Source organism: Phasianus colchicus, chromosome 2, assembly GCF_987193195.1.
Source record: "Phasianus colchicus chromosome 2, bPhaCol1.hap1.1, whole genome shotgun sequence".
NCBI lineage: Eukaryota > Metazoa > Chordata > Aves > Galliformes > Phasianidae > Phasianus > Phasianus colchicus.
Genome location: NC_143437.1, coordinates 706,108 through 725,346, shown reverse-complemented (window position 1 = coordinate 725,346; position 19,239 = coordinate 706,108). Strand labels below are relative to the sequence as shown.

General features: G+C 34.4%; 1 protein-coding gene across 5 annotated transcripts in view; it reads right to left on the bottom strand.

The window, feature by feature from the left end:
• Positions 1-19,239, bottom strand: part of USP34 (ubiquitin specific peptidase 34) — a 132,948-nt gene that overhangs the window by 20,679 nt on the left and 93,030 nt on the right. For all 5 annotated transcript variants that reach the window (XM_031595167.2, XM_031595163.2, XM_031595166.2 and 2 more), the window contains 21 exons: positions 15,532-15,678; positions 15,387-15,443; positions 15,214-15,291; positions 14,426-14,520; positions 12,842-13,014; positions 12,164-12,317; positions 11,094-11,172; positions 9,569-9,622; positions 9,381-9,476; positions 7,796-7,860; positions 7,625-7,700; positions 7,478-7,525; positions 6,749-6,814; positions 5,259-5,339; positions 4,075-4,160; positions 3,120-3,288; positions 2,961-3,035; positions 1,924-2,075; positions 1,371-1,419; positions 1,168-1,272; positions 1,004-1,048 (listed from right to left, as the gene is read on the bottom strand). In XM_031595167.2, coding sequence (XP_031451027.1) covers positions 1,004-1,048; positions 1,168-1,272; positions 1,371-1,419; positions 1,924-2,075; positions 2,961-3,035; positions 3,120-3,288; positions 4,075-4,160; positions 5,259-5,339; positions 6,749-6,814; positions 7,478-7,525; positions 7,625-7,700; positions 7,796-7,860; positions 9,381-9,476; positions 9,569-9,622; positions 11,094-11,172; positions 12,164-12,317; positions 12,842-13,014; positions 14,426-14,520; positions 15,214-15,291; positions 15,387-15,443; positions 15,532-15,678 — 1,950 coding nt within the window. The remainder of the gene's footprint in view (positions 1-1,003; positions 1,049-1,167; positions 1,273-1,370; positions 1,420-1,923; positions 2,076-2,960; positions 3,036-3,119; positions 3,289-4,074; positions 4,161-5,258; positions 5,340-6,748; positions 6,815-7,477; positions 7,526-7,624; positions 7,701-7,795; positions 7,861-9,380; positions 9,477-9,568; positions 9,623-11,093; positions 11,173-12,163; positions 12,318-12,841; positions 13,015-14,425; positions 14,521-15,213; positions 15,292-15,386; positions 15,444-15,531; positions 15,679-19,239) is intronic.

Sequence of the window (19,239 nt, the reverse complement as noted above, 5' to 3'; positions counted from 1 at the left end):
ACAGCATTTAAGAATTCAAAAGTTTCCCATTAGTATAGATATCACTATCTCAGAAATGTCACTTTAAAGTGTATTTGCGTAACAGGTAACATGTAGCCCAAAGAGTCTATCCAAAACATCACTTTATTTTTTAGGTTTTACACTGATTGTTATTTCCGGCCCGTGGTTTCCCTCTGAAATCACCAACATTTACTCTCCTGAAATGCATCATTATTTTAAGTTCGCCAGGACTCATCTAGCTTTTAGCAGCGCTTCAGTAAAGTGTTTACTATTATATTTCGCACCTCAGCAAAAGCATCTCTTGTGCATGTGCATATGTGCAAAGCGAAAAAAAGAAAAGCAATAAAATGCAGTAATAGCATGATGGGAGGGAAGGAGACTGTCATCTGATAGTGCCCATTCTATCACGCAAAGCAAAGCTGTCATGAGAATGGTTTCGTATGTATTTCTTTCCAACTATGATCATGTCTCCTCTCTTTGACATACCTTAAATTTTTCCTGATTGTTTTTAGTTTTCTGACAGCAATATACAAGAATGTCCTTGCATGAGCTCCACTCTATATTTTATCATGTGGAATCCATTTAGAACTCTCAGTATTTTTGTTACCAGGGCAGGAATTTATTCCATCTGAGAAAAGTGTTTGCATGCACAGAACTGAAAAATAGTCTGCCAAAACTCGAACAACAAAAAGGTAATTCCTTATCTCCACTCATTCTAGTGTTCATGTTTTATTTTTTTATCAATCTTATAAAATTGACATAGGTGGTGAGTCTAGAAACAAGTTATTTGGTTTTGAATAAAACTTTCATCTGAAATTGCATACCAGATTTCTGCTTCAGAAAACTTAATATACAATGAAGTTAGGCTTTATTTTATGTCATAAAAACTTTCATGGACCATCTTCCATGCAATATTTTTAACGAGCAAAGTATTATTTAAGTAATTTAAAACAGAAAAACGTTCAAACAAATTATTTAATATACAGGTAGTAGGTTTACATACCTCAGGAGTCAACTTTGCTATTGATGTGAAAAGCATGGACACAATCTTAAAAAAAACAAACAAAACTCACTTAGACTTTTGCTTATTCAGTTAAAATAACAAATCATCCCATTACACTTATTAGATAACATTTTCATCAAACAGCTGCAGTTGCTGATACTTACATGTTCTGCAAGTCTATTATTGTACCGACACAAACTGAAGATGAGATTGCAAGTTTGCCTGATGTTGATACCATCACGGATATGTTGAAACAAAAAAGGAAAACCCTAAAACGAATAATTAGATATTAGTACATTGTTTACAATTATCCATGCTGATATCTTTTTTTTTTAAAGGTTTATACATTTGTATTTAAATCAGTTACCTTTCCTCCTGTTAATGCTGCCATGTCATTCTGTGATAAAGTCAAATGCCTAAAATACAAGAAAACTTTTATCATTTTACTTCTGTGATTTTTAAGTTAGGTTAAAGAGAAATTTATGACTGTGAGTGCTAGTTTATAATCTTCACTATCATAGCATACATGAAAATAAGGGTACTGACATAAAATAAATATTTTTTATTAGACAGACTGAAAGAAAAAAAATGCAAATCAGAGCAATTCAATGGATTTGAGACTTTAGTCTGAATCTTTTATTTGGTCACAGAATCACAGAATTGCCAGGGTTGGAAGGGACCTCAAGGATCATGAATCTCCAACCCCCCTGCCACACGCAGGGCCACCAACCATCCCACCTAATGCTAATAAATGACCTAATGGTCATTTATTTTAAAATGTTTAAAAATATCATGGACCCAATAATGCAAGCTCATTTATGCTTTTAAGAGACCAGCTTAAATAAAAACAAAACAAAAACCTCTAACCCCATTTCCAACTAGCATATTAAAATTTGATTTTGGTTTTCAGAAGCTCTTGCCTTTCTGAGCGAGACTGTTCAACTAGGAGAGCAATCAGAGCAATCATCTTCTCAAGAGCAGCAGGCCTATATTTTTCTTCTGCTAAAGAAAGTATATCTTCCTCTTCCTCTTCCTCCTCCCCTTCTTCCTCAGAAAGTACTTCAACATGTGGCTGAAGGAAAAAAAGGAATTTCAACGTGGACATTTAGTGCTTTAATTACAGAAAACCTGTATGTGTTTTTACATATACTGTCATCTTTCATTCATAGAATGGCTTAGGTTCGAAGGGATCTCAAAGAGCATTTAGTTCCAACCCCATTGCTGCAGGCAGGGTTGCCAACCACTAAATATCAGGCACTAGATCAAGATGCGTAGGGCCCTGTCCAACCTGGCCTTGAACACCTCCAAAGACAGAGCATCCACAGCTTCTATGGCAGCCCTGTGCCAGCATCCCACCAACTTCTGAGGGGAAAAATTTTCCCTTGGCATCTAATCCAAATCTCTCCTCTTTTCCTCCCTTGCCCTGTGCATCACTCTCTACTCATGGAAAAAATTGATTTCCCTTCTGTTTCGAAGCTCCATTTAAGTACTGGAAGGCCACCATGAGGTCTCCCCTTCTAAAACACTTTAATAAATCCGCGTGAGTCATATCAGGTAAATATCTAATGTTTCACATTTAAATATTCACAAACTGAATCATATTTACATATGCAAAAGCCAGGCTGAATCACTACACAGAGTGGTATCGTGCTGTATTTAAGAAAAAATGCAGGTTTATAAGTCAAAGTTGTACCAAAAATACGCAATCATCTGTTATTAATAGAGTGATGTGGGCAATTTTAATAGATAATTTTTATTTCTATAATAAATAGACAAGCATGGTTTATAGTATAGTTAATTCAGTATACATTTTAAACATAAAACTGAACATTGAAAAGAGACTGTAATATGGAAGCAATTTTAACATCTGAAAGATGGTTCAAGAGACATAGCACCCATGATCTCACAAACAAAACAGGGAAGACTAGTTCTTGTTATCAAAGACACTCTAACTTACATTTTCAGGTCCTTTAGTTCCCATGTAGAAATGAACCATTGTTGATATGGCTTGCAGTGAAAGCAAGAACTGGCTCTGAAATACACAGATATTGAATTACTTGAAAATACACACACAGATATACATACACAATTTCTAAAGCTAGAAGGCTATACTCACTTCCTCTTCACCCATTTTGGCGAATTCATAAAGAAAGGCAAAATATTCTGTGAGATGTTTACTGTGTGGTTTAACACCATGCTCCATAATAGACAAGAGAGTCTTCACAAAACGTGTTACACAAGAGCGACTGCCGATGTCTTCCACGGGACCATCCATGTCATCCGAACTAAAAACAGAAACCAATTCAGACATTTCATGCAATGCATGGAGCATACATTCATCTCAGTCTAGTCGTTTTCAGAAAATCCTACAGTATTTCACTCTTTCCTACTATGATACTCAGATCTCCAGAAAAAAACTGAGTTCTGTATTTTGACATAAAAACTCTATTTCCATATCCTGAATTTTATAACAGCAATATAGTTATTACTTGGGAAAAAGTTAACAGGATCACAGGCTTGAACCAAAACATCGAAGAAAAAGCACTCTCTTCTCACTATGCATCAAAAAGAATAAATGTTTCATAACTGCAGACAGAACAGTGATTTTGCCGGTAATTAGCAGAAAAAAATAGAACCTGTTTTATTTTTTTTTTTTCCTACTTTGTGATGACAGCTGATTTAGCTATACGACACAGAACTGGACTTTAATTTCCTGTTCTGGTTTACAGATTAAAACCGACTCCTATATGCATCTGGATACAACATAGTATCAGATTCTCATGTGTAAGGAGTAAGATGTACAGTTGCAGGTTATTATTGATAATGAAAGCAAGATCACACTCAAAAAATCTATTCTAACAGAACAAGTACTTAAAAAAATTATATCTACAGTATTGGCTTCTACAACCACAATAGAGTTTTAAGTGAATCAGAGCATTTAGGGTAGAATAATAAACAACTGAAATCATACAATTTTATGCTTACAAGACCATTTAGAATAATTCATTAAACAAAAAATGGTTGCCGTAATGTAAGTAATGAATAGAAGTTTTCAGGTGTTAGCATTTTACCAGTCTTCCATCCCTGGCTGAAGATAAAGATGTGCATGCACTGGTCTCAGTCTTTGTATCACATGAATGCACAAACGCTGGAACATCTGCAAATGATAAAATATACGAGCTCTGCATATTCATTCTTTTCCATACATCAATACATATTTGCAACAAAGAATATTCAGTCTGCTAATACTTCTTTTAGCTCTAATTCATTCTAAGGTTATAGATGAGATTGATGCACCCACATTTCATTTATTAATGTATTAATACCTGATATTTTAAGAGATTAGTCAAACCTGATTTCTATAAACAAATCTCATTAAGAAACCCTAAAAACAGTTTTTAATATTAGTGTGCTACTTAAACAGGACTTAGGACCTCTGCTTATAAACATTTTCTCTTCAATCTCTATTTTCTGAAACATTTATGGATATTTTTAGCTATTTTCTTTTTCATACTGCCTCTACAGTGAGAAATTTTGTGAATGTTTTAAGGAAATTCCTTCTAGTTTAATTTATAAAAATTCGCCAAGATTCCGCACAGAGATTATCCATGAAATACAACGCTTTAATGATGGGTTGCATAAAGAAACTCTGTATGGTTCTATATGGAAACATTAGTAATTCGAAGTTAAAACAATTCAGGTAAGAAAGTAATTGCTAAAGTCTCTACCTGAACAACTGGCAATGTAAATATAAGTGTAAGTTAAACTATTAACATTAACTGTGAATATCTAAATTCTGCTAACAGAGGTTTTTTGTTTTTGCATTTTTCAATTTTAAATGTTCCAGAAAAGGTAAATAATAAAAATCTGTGACATAACGTATGCAGTTTTTCGAATGTATATCTTTAAACTTTGGTTTTGAATCAATTCAGAAAAAAAACATTTTAAATGTAAAACATCTTAAATGTTCAGTTTTGTAGAGATCATGTGGGAGCTGTAGAAATCTTAGTAAGTATCTGCTGTGACATTTTGTGATACTAACTACAACCATGGCACTGTATTAAAATATATTTTGCTTCAAACAATAATACTGCCAATAGCTAAGTATATCCTGTAAACCACAAACAGGAAAGAAAAAGACGAGATATATCAATGTAGCCTTTCCAAATTGCTGTATGTGTCATAAAATTTGTCCATTTCTGCTTACTGATCAAGTAATCACCTGATTAATACAGGAGCATTTTTTCTGTCTCACCTGTCTCACAATCTGATTGGGACACTTTATTAGAATCTGCATTGGCCACCAATCATCATCTGCCATTCGATCCAAAAACCACTGCAGAAAACACGTATTTTGTTAGTTTTGTTTCAAACTGGTCCTAGTCCAATCTTCTTTTTGCATAATACTAAGTTTGAAGAGAAATTAGTGTTATGATTATTAAGGAATAAGGAATTATTAATACAAGGAAAATGTAAATGTCTTCTGTGCACGAGAAACAAGGAATAAGGATCAACAAAATAAACAAATTTAAATCCAATATCTTCTTATCCCTATGTTTGTCATCCCATTATTCAATTATCTGGAAGGAAATGCTTCTCCTAAAAACTCTGTTGAAGAATCTTGCTGAATAGGGACAGGCTTAAAAGAACATAGTTTCTGGGTTAGATCCCTTTTGCATTTTAAAATGTGGAAAAGTCTTACTATTTCTAGAGGTAACAACAGAGTACGATACATTCAAAGTTAGATTTTGCAAATAGTACTTTGATTTCCAAAAATTTATTCACAGGAAAATAACCTCGAAATAAAGAATTCAAGTTGCTGATATTTTATTTCAAATTCACTGAAGTATTCTTTATTAAATGAACCTATTTTAATCATCACAAGCCTACATCATACTACGATTTTACTTTGCCCATACTGAATAAAGTCTACTGCAGGATACAGTATGCAACTAGTGTCTTTCTATATTCAAATGATCACAATAAATCTATCACAAACTTTCCTCCAGTATCTCAAAAACAGTTTTCCCTACGTCAGTGAATTAGTGAATTGTTTGTCTGTGGTTTCTCATTTTTCCTCTGCACTTCTGCCCAGACTCTCTTCAGTCAGCTTCTGCATTTTTTTTTCTTAAAGATTTATATATATATATATATCTTGATATATATAAACATATATATTAATATATAATTATATATATACACATATATATCAATATATCAACATCTATATATATATACATACATATTTTTAACACATTGAGTTAAAGAGTCTCAGCTTTATAAGAAAGGCACTGCATGAATTTCCAGCCACATCTGACAAATACCTGCTTTTAACTCTCTTTTAAGCCTCTATATGACGCCACAGCCTTTCATCACACTCCCCTGGATGTTCCAGTTCCTTCCATTCTACTCATTAAGATTTACTCTGTCTTTCCAAATTCATTTCAATGCCTCTTCATTACATAACATATATTATACAATAATCAAATACAAAAGCTGCAATACCACATGGTCTTTCTTCAGAGTGACAAAAGGATTTTGACCTGTTGCCTCATCACAGGTTTACAAAAATAAAAGTAATTCCCCAGAATCTGCATTACTCAAAGAGGTGGATTTCATCTCATAGTGCACAAATATGCCAAATGTGGTAGTTCATAGTCCAAAACATTCCAGGGATATAAGTCTCCAGGAAAGTTAATATATATAAAGGTGGTTTGTACTTTCCTGAGTTCCTAAGTTACTTACTTCACAAGCTGCCTGACTGTTATTAAACTGCTTTGTTAAAAGTTCAATCCACTGAAGCATTGTAGGCTGTAAAAAGAGATACAGAAAAAATCTTTAACTTAAAAATCTCTAAATGCTCAGTTAGAACATTGAATCTTAAGCACATAGCATACATGCATGCAGCTACAAACCACTATATATGTTGAAACCAATGTAAATCACACAATGCTTAACTATCCATGTACTTCCATTTTGCCATCATATTGCAATCATATTCTTACAACGTACGGCACTCTAGAATTAGTAGTATTTCATAAAACACAGATGAGAAAACTAAAAGCCTACTGAGAATAAAAGTAGTTCAGATAGAATAAATCTTCCTTGTTGCTAATACTAGTGTTTGCAACTGCTGTTCACTGGCAAACAATGTCCTCTACATCGACTTTAACAAGTACTTGCTAAATCATGAATCATCTATGAATTTACAAATGAAAAGAACACAAGGTCTGTTGTTCCCAATGCTTTGCTGAGGCAAAGTAACCTAAATCCAGATCCCACATTCTTCCACCATGCAGTGTTAATTATATTACACATTGTTTATAATAAAATGTGTTGAATGACGGTCTTTAAACATTTTTTTGTCCACTGTACTCAGTACATCTCAATATCACACTTTTACAATGAAAAAGTACAGACTTTTCACTATGTTCATGCATCTACTTAAAAAGAATTTACAAGTAAACAGAATACCTTTTCCTTTGAATGAATAAATGTCTCTAGTACAAAAGAAGTGCTTAACTGTGGGGGGAAGAAAGAACCATTAATCACAGAATACCCAAATTAAAATATAAACAGTATTCATTTAAAATAATGAAAATAAACTTTTGAAGTATTTACCTTTGCTGTCATCAGGGAAACTGCTTTTGGATCAGGTAGCGTGCTTGGGATGCTACTACACAAATGCCACATAAACCTAGAGTCAGTAATTTTATTTGTTAATTTTAAAAAATAATGAAAATCTGCAAGAAGAAAAGAAGCATTAATATTACATTTTTAAAGAAAACTTACCCAAAATATGTATGTTCAAAAATGTTCTTGTCTTGAAGAAACTGCATGTTATCATGCCATATCCACTGAAGAAAAAATGCTAACATCAGATACAAGAAAGCAGTTTATTTCACTACATTAAGACTGATTCTAAGAATACTTAAATGTTTCCTGTGGCTAAGAAATCAGTATTTTTTTAATGAAAAATTATTTTTAAAATAATTTATTCTATTTTAAAGGACTTGTTCAAAGCTGTTCCGTTTATACTATACTAAATACTAGTTCTGCCTGCTCTCTGACTGCAGAACAGAGCTCAGGATCTTTCCCTTGCTGTGATCTCATTTTCCCAACTAAATTACATTTTTAGGCCGAATTTTTCAGAAGTGATCCAGCATCTTAATGAAGAACCACATTTCAAAACCATATCTTGATATCTATGTTCATGTAACAACTTTACAATAAAATCCCCTTAAACATGTAGTTTCACTAATTGAAATCAACTAGACATTCCAGCAGCTTAGTCAGAACTCTGAGTAAATATTTGACTCATCATTAAACAGCAGAGAATTTTACAGTAAGAAGCTTTTACAGTTTCTCTCTCTGAAATGATGTTTTCGACGAAATCTGTTCCTAGCATTTTTCAGGTTAAAATTGTTAAAATCTGTTACTGTTTTGAAGACTGAGAAACACATGATGATTTATTGGCTAACAATGAAGAATCTTTTTAAGTTAAGAATAAAACAGAACAAATGATATATCAATACTCCTGACAAGAGCGTGCAGGGAATCCGACTTGCCTTTCACATGATAAAAAAGTAGACGAATCCCTTTCAATTCCATACTGATGATAAACCTAGTACAGTGAGATACCCAGTATAGTACCCTGCTCTTCTGCGCTGTCTTTTCCAGTTCCCCAGGCTATACATGAATAAATACTGTCCTCGTATTTATAACTAGGTATCTTAAGTTTGAGCAGTACTCAACACTAAGGAGAACAGGTAGATGTACCTCAGAGAGACGTTTCTCCTACTCATTTTATTCATACCTGGGCTACCTTCTCCATGACTATGTGTAAGAACGGAACCTTTTCTAACTGATGCTCCTTTACCCTAAACACAGTCTACCAATATTTTACAACCCACTATTGAAAGTGTGAGGAAACAGCTAGCACTACTCTTGGAACTAACTACTGTTATGTCCTTCCTGAAAGTAGTTATTTGCTGAGAAACTGTAAGATAAAAAGGACGGTGGTTAATGAGAATACTTTCTGTACTGCTGTAACCATTAAGAGAATGCTCACAAAAACAAAACAATAAGTGTTCTCCCCCTTTTTTTTCCCTAGAAATATGAAGCAATACAATATAGATGCTTGAATTAAAAATTACATGACAGAATGAGAAAGCACCTGAAATTTATGTATAGCGTGAATTTTCATTTACTTCCAATTCAACAGCATTTTCCTGAGGACTACATCTAAATAAAAGGATAATCACTTTACTGATTCCAATTATACTCGTTTTCATGTTTTTACTCAGATTCCTGATTTGTTTGTTCAGGATTTCCAGTAGTATTTTAAAATTGGTGTCAAAAAAAATTCAACTTGTACCTCCAGCAACTCTGAAGAAACATCAAATTTGTAGTCTTTGCCATTTTCCTCTTCCAGCTCCATCCGTTTGTAAAACAGCATGTAAGCACTGTGTGTCTTTAAGAAAAAAAACATCTGTATAATTCTTGTTTTGAGAGAAATTTCAGAAGTATAAATGTGATCATATAATGCGTTTGGAAGAGAAATACCTTTTCAAAGGAGAAGTCCATAAATTTATCAGTAACAGAATCATATGTTTTTGTCTGCAAAGAAGAAAGTAACATTATTAAATGCAAGCTTCTTTAATGATCTCGTCACTGACAGTCCATGTAAATATGCACGTGAACTACTTCAATACAGCTGTAGAGGGGATGCTGACAATTTATTTCCTGCTCCAAGTAGTCATTTCTCTTTTTTCATCCATTGTGATATACTATGATTTTTCAGAATTGCTATGCAATATTTTGGCTTTTTTAATGCAACTGTCTTATCCGTCTCACTGACACCTCTTTCTTCTTGGTACCTAAAGGGTATTTAATCCCATTTTTAATCAAAACAATTTTTTTCTTAAATTTATTTATTTTAGCACACTGTTTTTATAAGGAAAGAGGATTCTGAATTGTTCTAATAAGACACTGCATTATTAATGCTTTTATATAATTATATACAGAAATATAATTTAAAAAGTTATCAATTCAAGCTGACTCTGAGAATTAGTGTTGTTTTACAGTTCTCTGCATTACTGTGTAAAAATACTGAGACTGATGTCAAAAGGTGGTGAACTGATGCAAAATACAAAGCTGTTACTGTATTAAGAAACCTTGAACTACTGAAAGCAAATACCAACTTAAGACATTTTAACTTCTTACAATAAAAGGAACAAATAAAATCACTTAAACTTGTGGAACCACCAGTTTGAAAATCACTTAATATCAGAGCTCAAGCTTTCCAGTCAACAGTGTGGCTATACTGAATTCCAAAAGATTTTTCAGCTCTGTTATGAATTAAAAAGGATCTGATTGCAAGAGGTTTATAGATAAGAATTTGGAAATTACTGAAACAAGGCATACACAAAGACAAAAAGCCTTGCTTTTCCAGTAACTATTCCTTCAGTTAATAGCCTGAGTGACAAAACCACCCTGGAGAAGAATTCCTGAATTAGCTGCATACTCACCTTTTTTAACAAGCAAATAAATAATATGACAAAACTGGATACAGCAGAAGAAATAGCTAAGTTCTCTTCTTTGGAGAGAGATTTCACTAATTCATTTTGATTAATTAGTAATACTTACACTTTACTTCTGACAACTGTCTTTCAAAACAAAATAAAAATATTGGATTCATGTTCACAAATTCAATAAGATATTTATGGGAGGAATTAAGACCCTTCTCCTTTATTGGTTTAACTTCAGTCATACAGAAAGGGAAGAAAAAGGAGAGAGCTTGCATGACCAGCCTGCAAGTACTCTGCAAATTTTTTCTTTTCTGAAAGGAGAAGACCCTTTGAAGAGATCAGCAGTGAAAGAACAACTGATATAAGCAAGCATAATTTAGTATCACTTGCACAACAAAGATGTCAAAAGTTCAACACAACTCAGCTTAAACCTCTAAATTTTTCTCATACATTCAGAACAGATGGAAGACCACAGATGAACACTACAGATTACTTCATGAAAGTCCTCAGAGCAGATATTCTAATGGCTGAACATGACAAAAAAAGAAGTCATAACTTACAGTCATTTCTCCACCAAAACATTCTGAGGCAAGCTGCGTTGAATCAAATGGTTTTACTTCAGCATCGTTGAAAAGATACCTGTAAGAGGAGCAAGCTTTTGAGACAACTGTTGTTTGTTTCTCAGGGCAAATGAGAGTATAACAAAGAAAGTGATTCTTCAGAATAAGCATTTTTCTTAATTTCTACTACTTTGCTTGAATCACAGCAAACTAATAAGTGATCCCCAAAGTGACCTTCTTTCAAAAAGGGCAGTAAGTCAGTATTTCAACTGATGTATTTATTTATTTTTAACTCCAGAAACACAAACTTTTTCCAAACATGACTGGTAGAGATGAAGTTCTCACGCAGTGAAAATTTGCCCTTACTTTTTCAGTTTGAGCAAACTGGAAATAAAAAGAAGAGAAATCATACAGTTTATGAGTTAGTATAACTCTAACTAGAAGGTGGCAAAGAAAGACTGTACACAATTATGGATAGCCTTTGGAGCAGACATTAGCTACCGTCTGGAAATTTTTCAAAAATGTTCAGCCAGCTATTAAAGAGAACAAAAAAAAGAAGTCTCGTCTTCTGCTGCAGGGCCTCAGCTGAGTCTGAGATATGAACATAAGCATCTTCCATACAAGATGCAGTGTGTTTAAAGGGAAGAAAAATCCAAATTGTTGTTTTAAACTACACAAAATTAAAAGGAACAAGGTCTGCAATCATTAATACTGCTGTACACTCAGAGGTAACTCCCTTTTATGATGAAGGGTGACCTATTAAATCTTACTGTTCATACGCACTGAAATAGATAAAACAGTCATCAATAATCATGTCAGGAACTAAGCACTGACTCTACTGTAAGCCCTAGCCTGGCATTCTCTTGCTGCCAGTGGCCAAGGCTCTTCACAATTGCTTCTACTACAGCACACAAACATCTATATGTAAAGCAATATACATATACCTAGCAAATTCTAAAAACTTGTTCTCTTGAAAAGAACCCACAGCACATAGAACACTGTTGACAAAGTCAATAATTTTTAGTTGCTTCAACATACAAAAGAATGAAATTTTGCTTTGCATAACTCACCATTTGTTGTTTTTGTAAGCATGCGGATTTACTATATCTCTGATGAAACTGTAATAATGTCCACCATCTGCTGTTCCTGTATGAACTGTTACACCTATGAGATCATACTCATAACTCTCAGTTTCTTTCAAATATTCACCGTCTTCCTTAAAACCTTAAATAATACAATAGTGAGTATTATTTCCTAAGCATATGAGTTTCCATGTTAGTATCTTACATAAACATGTAAGTTACACTTAAAACATATCCTAACTTTTCAGCAGGGTACAATAACAGCCAGAAAGTCCATATCCAGAACAAAGAGTATAGATCTCAGCTCTTTTAAAACACGTTTTTTTTTTGCAAAGCATCACTATACTAAAGAGATCAGAACTAACAAGTTCGCACATCATAATTACAATGGTATCAGTCAGCCCTTTCCTGAAGTTCAACCATTACTCCGAAAAATCAAAATAGGCCAGTAATAAACTGTGTACATCTATCTCTAACCACCCCATATTTTAAAACTGAACTTAATAGTTCAAACTGAACTGCACACAAAAGCAAAAATAATTAACCAGTCTTTTTGTACTAAAGAAAATGTATGCCTTTCAGAATATAGGTCAATTAAAAAAAACTTCTGATTTTCTTTTAAAACATCTTAATTGTCCACAAACATTACAATTCTAGGAGGTATACCTTCTTTCCTGTCATTTTTTCCCATGAGGAAATCTTCAGTATAAGGTGTCATATCCAAACGCAGAGGGAATGAAAAATGAGTGTTCACTTTCTCCTTCATCATAGTTACCATATTAAATGTATATCTCATAGTGTTGAAGCTTAAGATATGAGGTAGTTTCTTAAAACATGCCCTAAATGATTTAAAGCAGTTGTGATTTAGTTGGTTGAACTGTATTTCCACAAAGATTTTCAACACATTTATTTCAAACATGAAATTGGAAATCTGTTAAGAAAATCACATACATATAAAATTCAGCAATTACAATACCTTAGAGTAGGGTAATGTAACTGGCAGCAGAAAAGTCAAATTGAGCTTACTGAACAATTTTATTTAGCAATGTGCCTTGAAAAAGGGATTGAATTTGCTCATTGTGTGAGTTTTCTAAAACAGTATACTAAAAGGAGCCATGAAGGAATTTAACAGCACAAATCTCCTCACCAGATGGAATTACTATCCAGTCACTGACAAGTTTCAACGAAGAACACACTTCTATTATACCTCATAAACTTTTCATTAATGATTCCTAAGCAGGTTACTTTCATTTATAAGAACTACAAAATCAATTATGAGTTTTTTCATCTCTAAGAATTAAATTTTGTTAGTTGCAATAAAAGAACAAGGCAACATTTTTATTTCTCTGTTCATTAGTAGACTTTAAAAAAATTTTAATACATTTTAGAATACCTGTTTTAGACTAAGAAATACAGGGCTACTATGAAACCTGCACAGTTATCCTGCACAATGAATAACACAAACACTGAAGAAATGCTGAAATAATTTATCTTCTAAAAACGGAAAAAGTAAAAGATTTCAAGTTACTGATTTGACATATTTAGAATCATAGAACTGTTAGAGTTGGAAGAGACCCTTTAAAGATCATCTAGTCCAACTCCCTTGCAATGAACAGAGACACCTACAGCTCCATCAGAGCTCCGTTCAGCCTGAGCCTGAGTATCTCCAAGAATGGGCATCCACCACCCCTCTGGTCAACCTGTTCCAGAGCCCTTACTGTACAAAACTTCTTTCTTATCTCATGTCTAAATCTCCCCTAGAGAGTTCTTCTTTTGATAAGCCTGTACCCTTGGATTTTGTAACATTCTAACAGTTCCGTATTACTGCTTTTAAAAAACAATTCTTTGGATATGCTTTATATTTTCTGATGTATTTTAAAGCATAACCTGCAAACATTGTGCTCCTTTTCTTCCCGTTCAGCCAATCAGACACAATGCTGGGAGTTCTGGTCCAGAGGTTTTGCAATCACAAAGCAGTCATTTAATATTCCCTGAGCACACACTTCCAGTAATTTCATTTTATTCCACAAAGGTCTTGAACATTTTGCTGTCTAGCAGATCATCTTATAAGATGTCTCCGTTTCTTTGGTATGTTCTCATTTTGCATAAGGACCACATCCTCACAGGACTTCACATTAGTAAAACGAGTGAAACCACACTCCTGTTTCATCTAAACAATTAATCTAATAGGAATGGTAATCTCTGCAATTTACTAAAAAGAAACATTAGGACTATTTTTCTTAACCTTACCTTTTTTCAGCCCGCACTTTTTTCCCACAATGAGAACATGTATACATGTTATCACCTTCCAAGGTATCTTTAATAGTTACTTCATCAAGAGATTCCTACATATAAATAACAAATTCAGAAGGAGTTTATGTTTACCTTAGATATTATCTCTTGTGCTTACATGGTCTGCTTTTCAAAACCTCTCTCCTAGTCTTACAGCAAGTTTAATCAACATATCCACAAGTCATGAAATAAACTCATCATATGCGACAAAAAAGTATGAAGAAAAAGTATGCGACTGAACTTTTTTGAAGAGTATGACATTATTACAGGAAGATCACTTCCTCAAAACCCAAATACAAATTTCAGAAGAAAATTCAGATAAATGGTACTCAATATTCTGAGCTTTCCCAGAGAACTCAGGTGCTCTAAATCCAAATTCCAAGCAAAAGGATTAAAATAGTTATTTAGAAAACCTAATAACCTAAAATTATATTGGTATAAATTTTCAATTAACTTAATAAACAGCAGTACACACTAATAAAATCTTTTGACATTTATAGTTCTCATACATTTTTCAAACACAGAAGAAAGTATTGCCAGTAACACAGTCTTTATTTATTCCATTCCAAGAGCACACTGCAATGAAAACATAAAACAATTTGACTGAATTACCTCATCATCTCAACCAAGAAATACCTAAACTACAGCACAGAAAAAGAAATCATCCACATGTTCAATATAAAGTTTCCTATTACACTTTTAGACTTGCCATCTATTTTAATCTGTCTGAACCTGACATTACTTACGTAAATATTCTTCATATCTGCTACCTGGCATCTTACTGTATAGAACTCTTCAGCAGTCTGACTTACATGTTCACAATCCTAAATCACAGCAATGAAAGAGAAATGCAATGAAATAACTGTTTTGAGAGGTTAAAAATATCTTGAGAATATAAGAATAGGGAAAGATTACTTACCAAGGAAACAACATTGTTCGTAATAACACCTCCAAACAAACTTTTCACTGTGTTTTTCTGTGAATGAATTAATAAAATCTGTCAAGGATATTTGAACAAATCCGTAACTTTTCAAGTGCTATTTTGATTCCTCTCAATAACTCACCAGTTCTGGAGACATCTCTTCTATTTTTGTGATCAGGTCAGTGAAGAACTCAGTCATATCTTTCTGCTCTCCAGTGTTCAGAGGCTGCTTATCCATGGTATAAGTTTTACAAAAGGGCCGTGGATTATATGCTTTACATTCACTTTCCTTTAGGTAAAAAAAATATTAAAACAAATCAACCACAAATCCTTGTACTTTCACGTTACACAGATATACCAAACACATGCATACAAATGTCAGTGTACGTCTCACAGACAACAAATGTTCAAATGCGTCTGCCAAATGGTAAAACAATTTTAAACTATCATCATTATGATATTCATTATTAATAAAATTATATCAGTAAAATATTATGTAAAATACTTAATAAAGGAAGTCATCATTAAAAAATCCTGACTGAAAACATGACATGTTCAGGTCCTTTTCTATCTGTTCAGATACAATATGTGGTACTATAAGCACCAGCCAGTACCTATGGATTTCAAAACACTCTGGACTTGATCTTGACAGATGCTTAATTCTCATTCAGCTGTCTCCATAATACAAAACTACATCTAGTTAGTAGATCAGTTAGAGAAAAAAACTTGAATTCTAAAAAGTTGTTCTATAATGCATTACCCATTCCAATGACTTGCATGCTGTAGATACGGAACCGAATTACAGCAGAACATTATCCTTGTAAACCTGACATACCTATTATTTTTTTTAAATCACGTGTGGCCATAAGATGTTTCCTGTTAATATTACCAAGATCGAACTAAGTCCTTTGTAAAGATATAAATAATAAATCCTCAGCAATCTGGTAGCCATCTATGATGGAGCAATGGCATCTGCAGACAAAGCAGAACAAGGAAGAGCAATGTCCTGGACTTGCGCAAGGCCTCTGACATGCACCACATCCTTATCCCTAAATTGGAGGACTTGGCAGGACTGTTTGGTGGATAAAGAGTTGGCTGGATGGGGGCAGCCAAAGGACTGCGGACAATGGATTTATAACCAGGTGGAAGCTAGTCACAAGCGGTCTCTGCCAGGGGTCAGTCTCAGGACCAGCACTCTTTAATATCTTTGTCAGTGACTTAACACAGCCAGAAGAAGTGCACCCTTGTAAAGTTTGTTGATGGCACTAAGCTGAGTTGATGCAACAGAAGGTACAAATGCTATCCAAAGGGACCTGAATAGGCTTGAGGAGTAGACCCACGAGAACCTAATGACATTCAACAAGTCCAAGTGAAAGGTGCTGCACCCGGGCTAGGACAATCCCAGATACATGTACAGACTGTGTGACGAACTTCTAAAGAGCAGCCCTGCAGAAAAGGAATTAAGAGTCCTGGTGGATGAGAACTTGTGAGCCAACAGCGTGCACTTACAGCCCCCCTTTTGTGCAGCATCAAAACACAGCTTGCCAGGAAAGCAAAGGAAGTGACCGTCCTCTCCTACTCAGAGTACTGCGTCCAGGCTGGAGCTCCCAGCACAAGAAAGACGTGGAAGTGTTGGAGCAGGTCCCGAGGAAAGCCACGAAGATGATCAGAGAACTGGAAAACCTTGCCTATGAAGAAAGGTTGAGGGAACTGTGCCTGTTTAGCTTGGAGAAAAGAAGGCTCCTGCAGGTCCTGGGCAGCCTGATCTAGTGAGTGGCAACCAGTCCACAGTGGAAGACCTAGATGATTTTTAAGGTCCCTCACAATCCAAGCTATTCCATGAAATGCTCTCCTTTGGATTTACATCAGATGAAGTAAGCAGAGCCTTCCCTGATACACGTGCTTGTAAGGATAGGCAGCAGCAGATGTAACTGCTTTAAACCAGTTTTGGATCATCCAAGAAAGGCAAAGGTCACTACCTGGTAAATAAAGAAGGAATTGCTTACTCCTTTCCAAGGATCAGGAGGCAATCTCCAAGTCAAGATACTTCCCTTGCAGCTGCCAGCCCTCAAATGAGGTTAGGGAGGAGTGGAGCCTGGCTCCAGCCATGCAGTCCCACAGGTGAACTGCCTGCACCAGTGCTCCCAGGGCTGGCTACACCCCTTCACCAGGTGCTCAATCACTGGTTCAGGCCATGAATCTGGCCCACAGCAGCCCTTTCAACCTAAGTCATTCTATAATTCCATGGCTCATATGATTTTTATGTTATTTTGTGATTTTATGCTTCTGTAAATACTACATTTTTTTTTTTTAATGATTAATGTTCTTCAGCACATGCTTTAATTCCTTCTCTCTACTGTCTTCAAAATGATTGTGAACTGATTTCAGAATTTCTTTCTTAACCAAGAGCAAGAACACTCAGCTCTTCTTGGTTATCTTTTTTATTTCCTATATCCTATTAAAAATTATAGAATATCAGCTCTTCTTGGTTATCTTTTTTATTTCCTATATCCTATTAAAAATTATAGAATATCAGCTCTTCTTGGTTATCTTTTTTATTTCCTATATCCTATTAAAAATTATAGAATATCAGCTCTTCTTGGTTATCTTTTTTATTTCCTATATCCTATTAAAAATTATAGAATATCAGCTCTTCTTGGTTATCTTTTTTATTTCCTATATCCTATTAAAAATTATAGAATATCTCGAGCAGGAATGGTCCCCCAAAGATCCCCAGGGATCACCATTCACCTCTTCAGAAATCTTTTACTATAATAACAACACTGATCACCCTGTCAATTGCTTCAGTTTCGCTACTCAGACTGCTGCAATTTCAGAATTGCTAGTTGCTTTTAATGCTTTCTTTCTACAGATTATTCTTTGAAGCTCTAGAGTGTTGGAAAAGCAGTGAACCAAAATGATGTATTTTATTTTACAACAAAAAAATTCCGGCAAACAAGAGACAGGGTAACTTCCTAATGTCATTCCATGAGGAAATTAACAACCAAACTCAGAACCCTTTACACTGAGGCCTAAGTGAAATAACAAATTACAGCGTGGTGTACTCAATGCAATGTGTTTGTTAAAAAGAAAAAAATATATTTGGATCTTGGCATAGGATAAGGCTCACATACAGAATCAAGTCCTTAACAGTGTATACTGGTTTTGGGAATCTTTATTACTACGATCCTTGAAGTGATGCCTTCAGTTAGGCCTGGTGAAGACTTGTCAAATCATCACTTTGCACAGTTCCTATAACTCAGCTGACAATTGACTTATCTGGCCACACTATCAACTGTGTAACTCATTACCACTGATAAGCTGAACTCCATGCAAAACATCTAAATATCTTAACTTCATATAAAAGACTCTGACACCAGCTATACCATGACTGTAACTAAAGAGCAGACTTGAATTTCAGACTTGTAACTCACTCATAACTCAATTCCAATAGCTCTGATGAACACTATTTGTCCAATGGAGCATTAATGTGCTAGGGAGAAAAGTTTAAAGGTTTAAATAAATGAAGGATTCTCAGACTATGGCACCTGAGCGTGACATTCCCATCTGTTCACTTTTCAACCATTTTTTAAAGAAAACAGAAGACAGTCTAGCATTCAAGAGCTTGCACTCGTTCATTATAGATGGGGTTTACAATTGGACACTAACTATTAGTACTAGTACTACATTAGTATTTGCACTGCCTCTTCACAGAAATTATTATGCCAATGTCTGCTTAATTAATTTGCTGAATTACAGCTTTTAAGTGGGTAAAAACTATTTCAGTTAAGACAATCAACTTAGGATTTAATGCTACCAAGAATTCACACACAGTGGTAACTACTTTTTT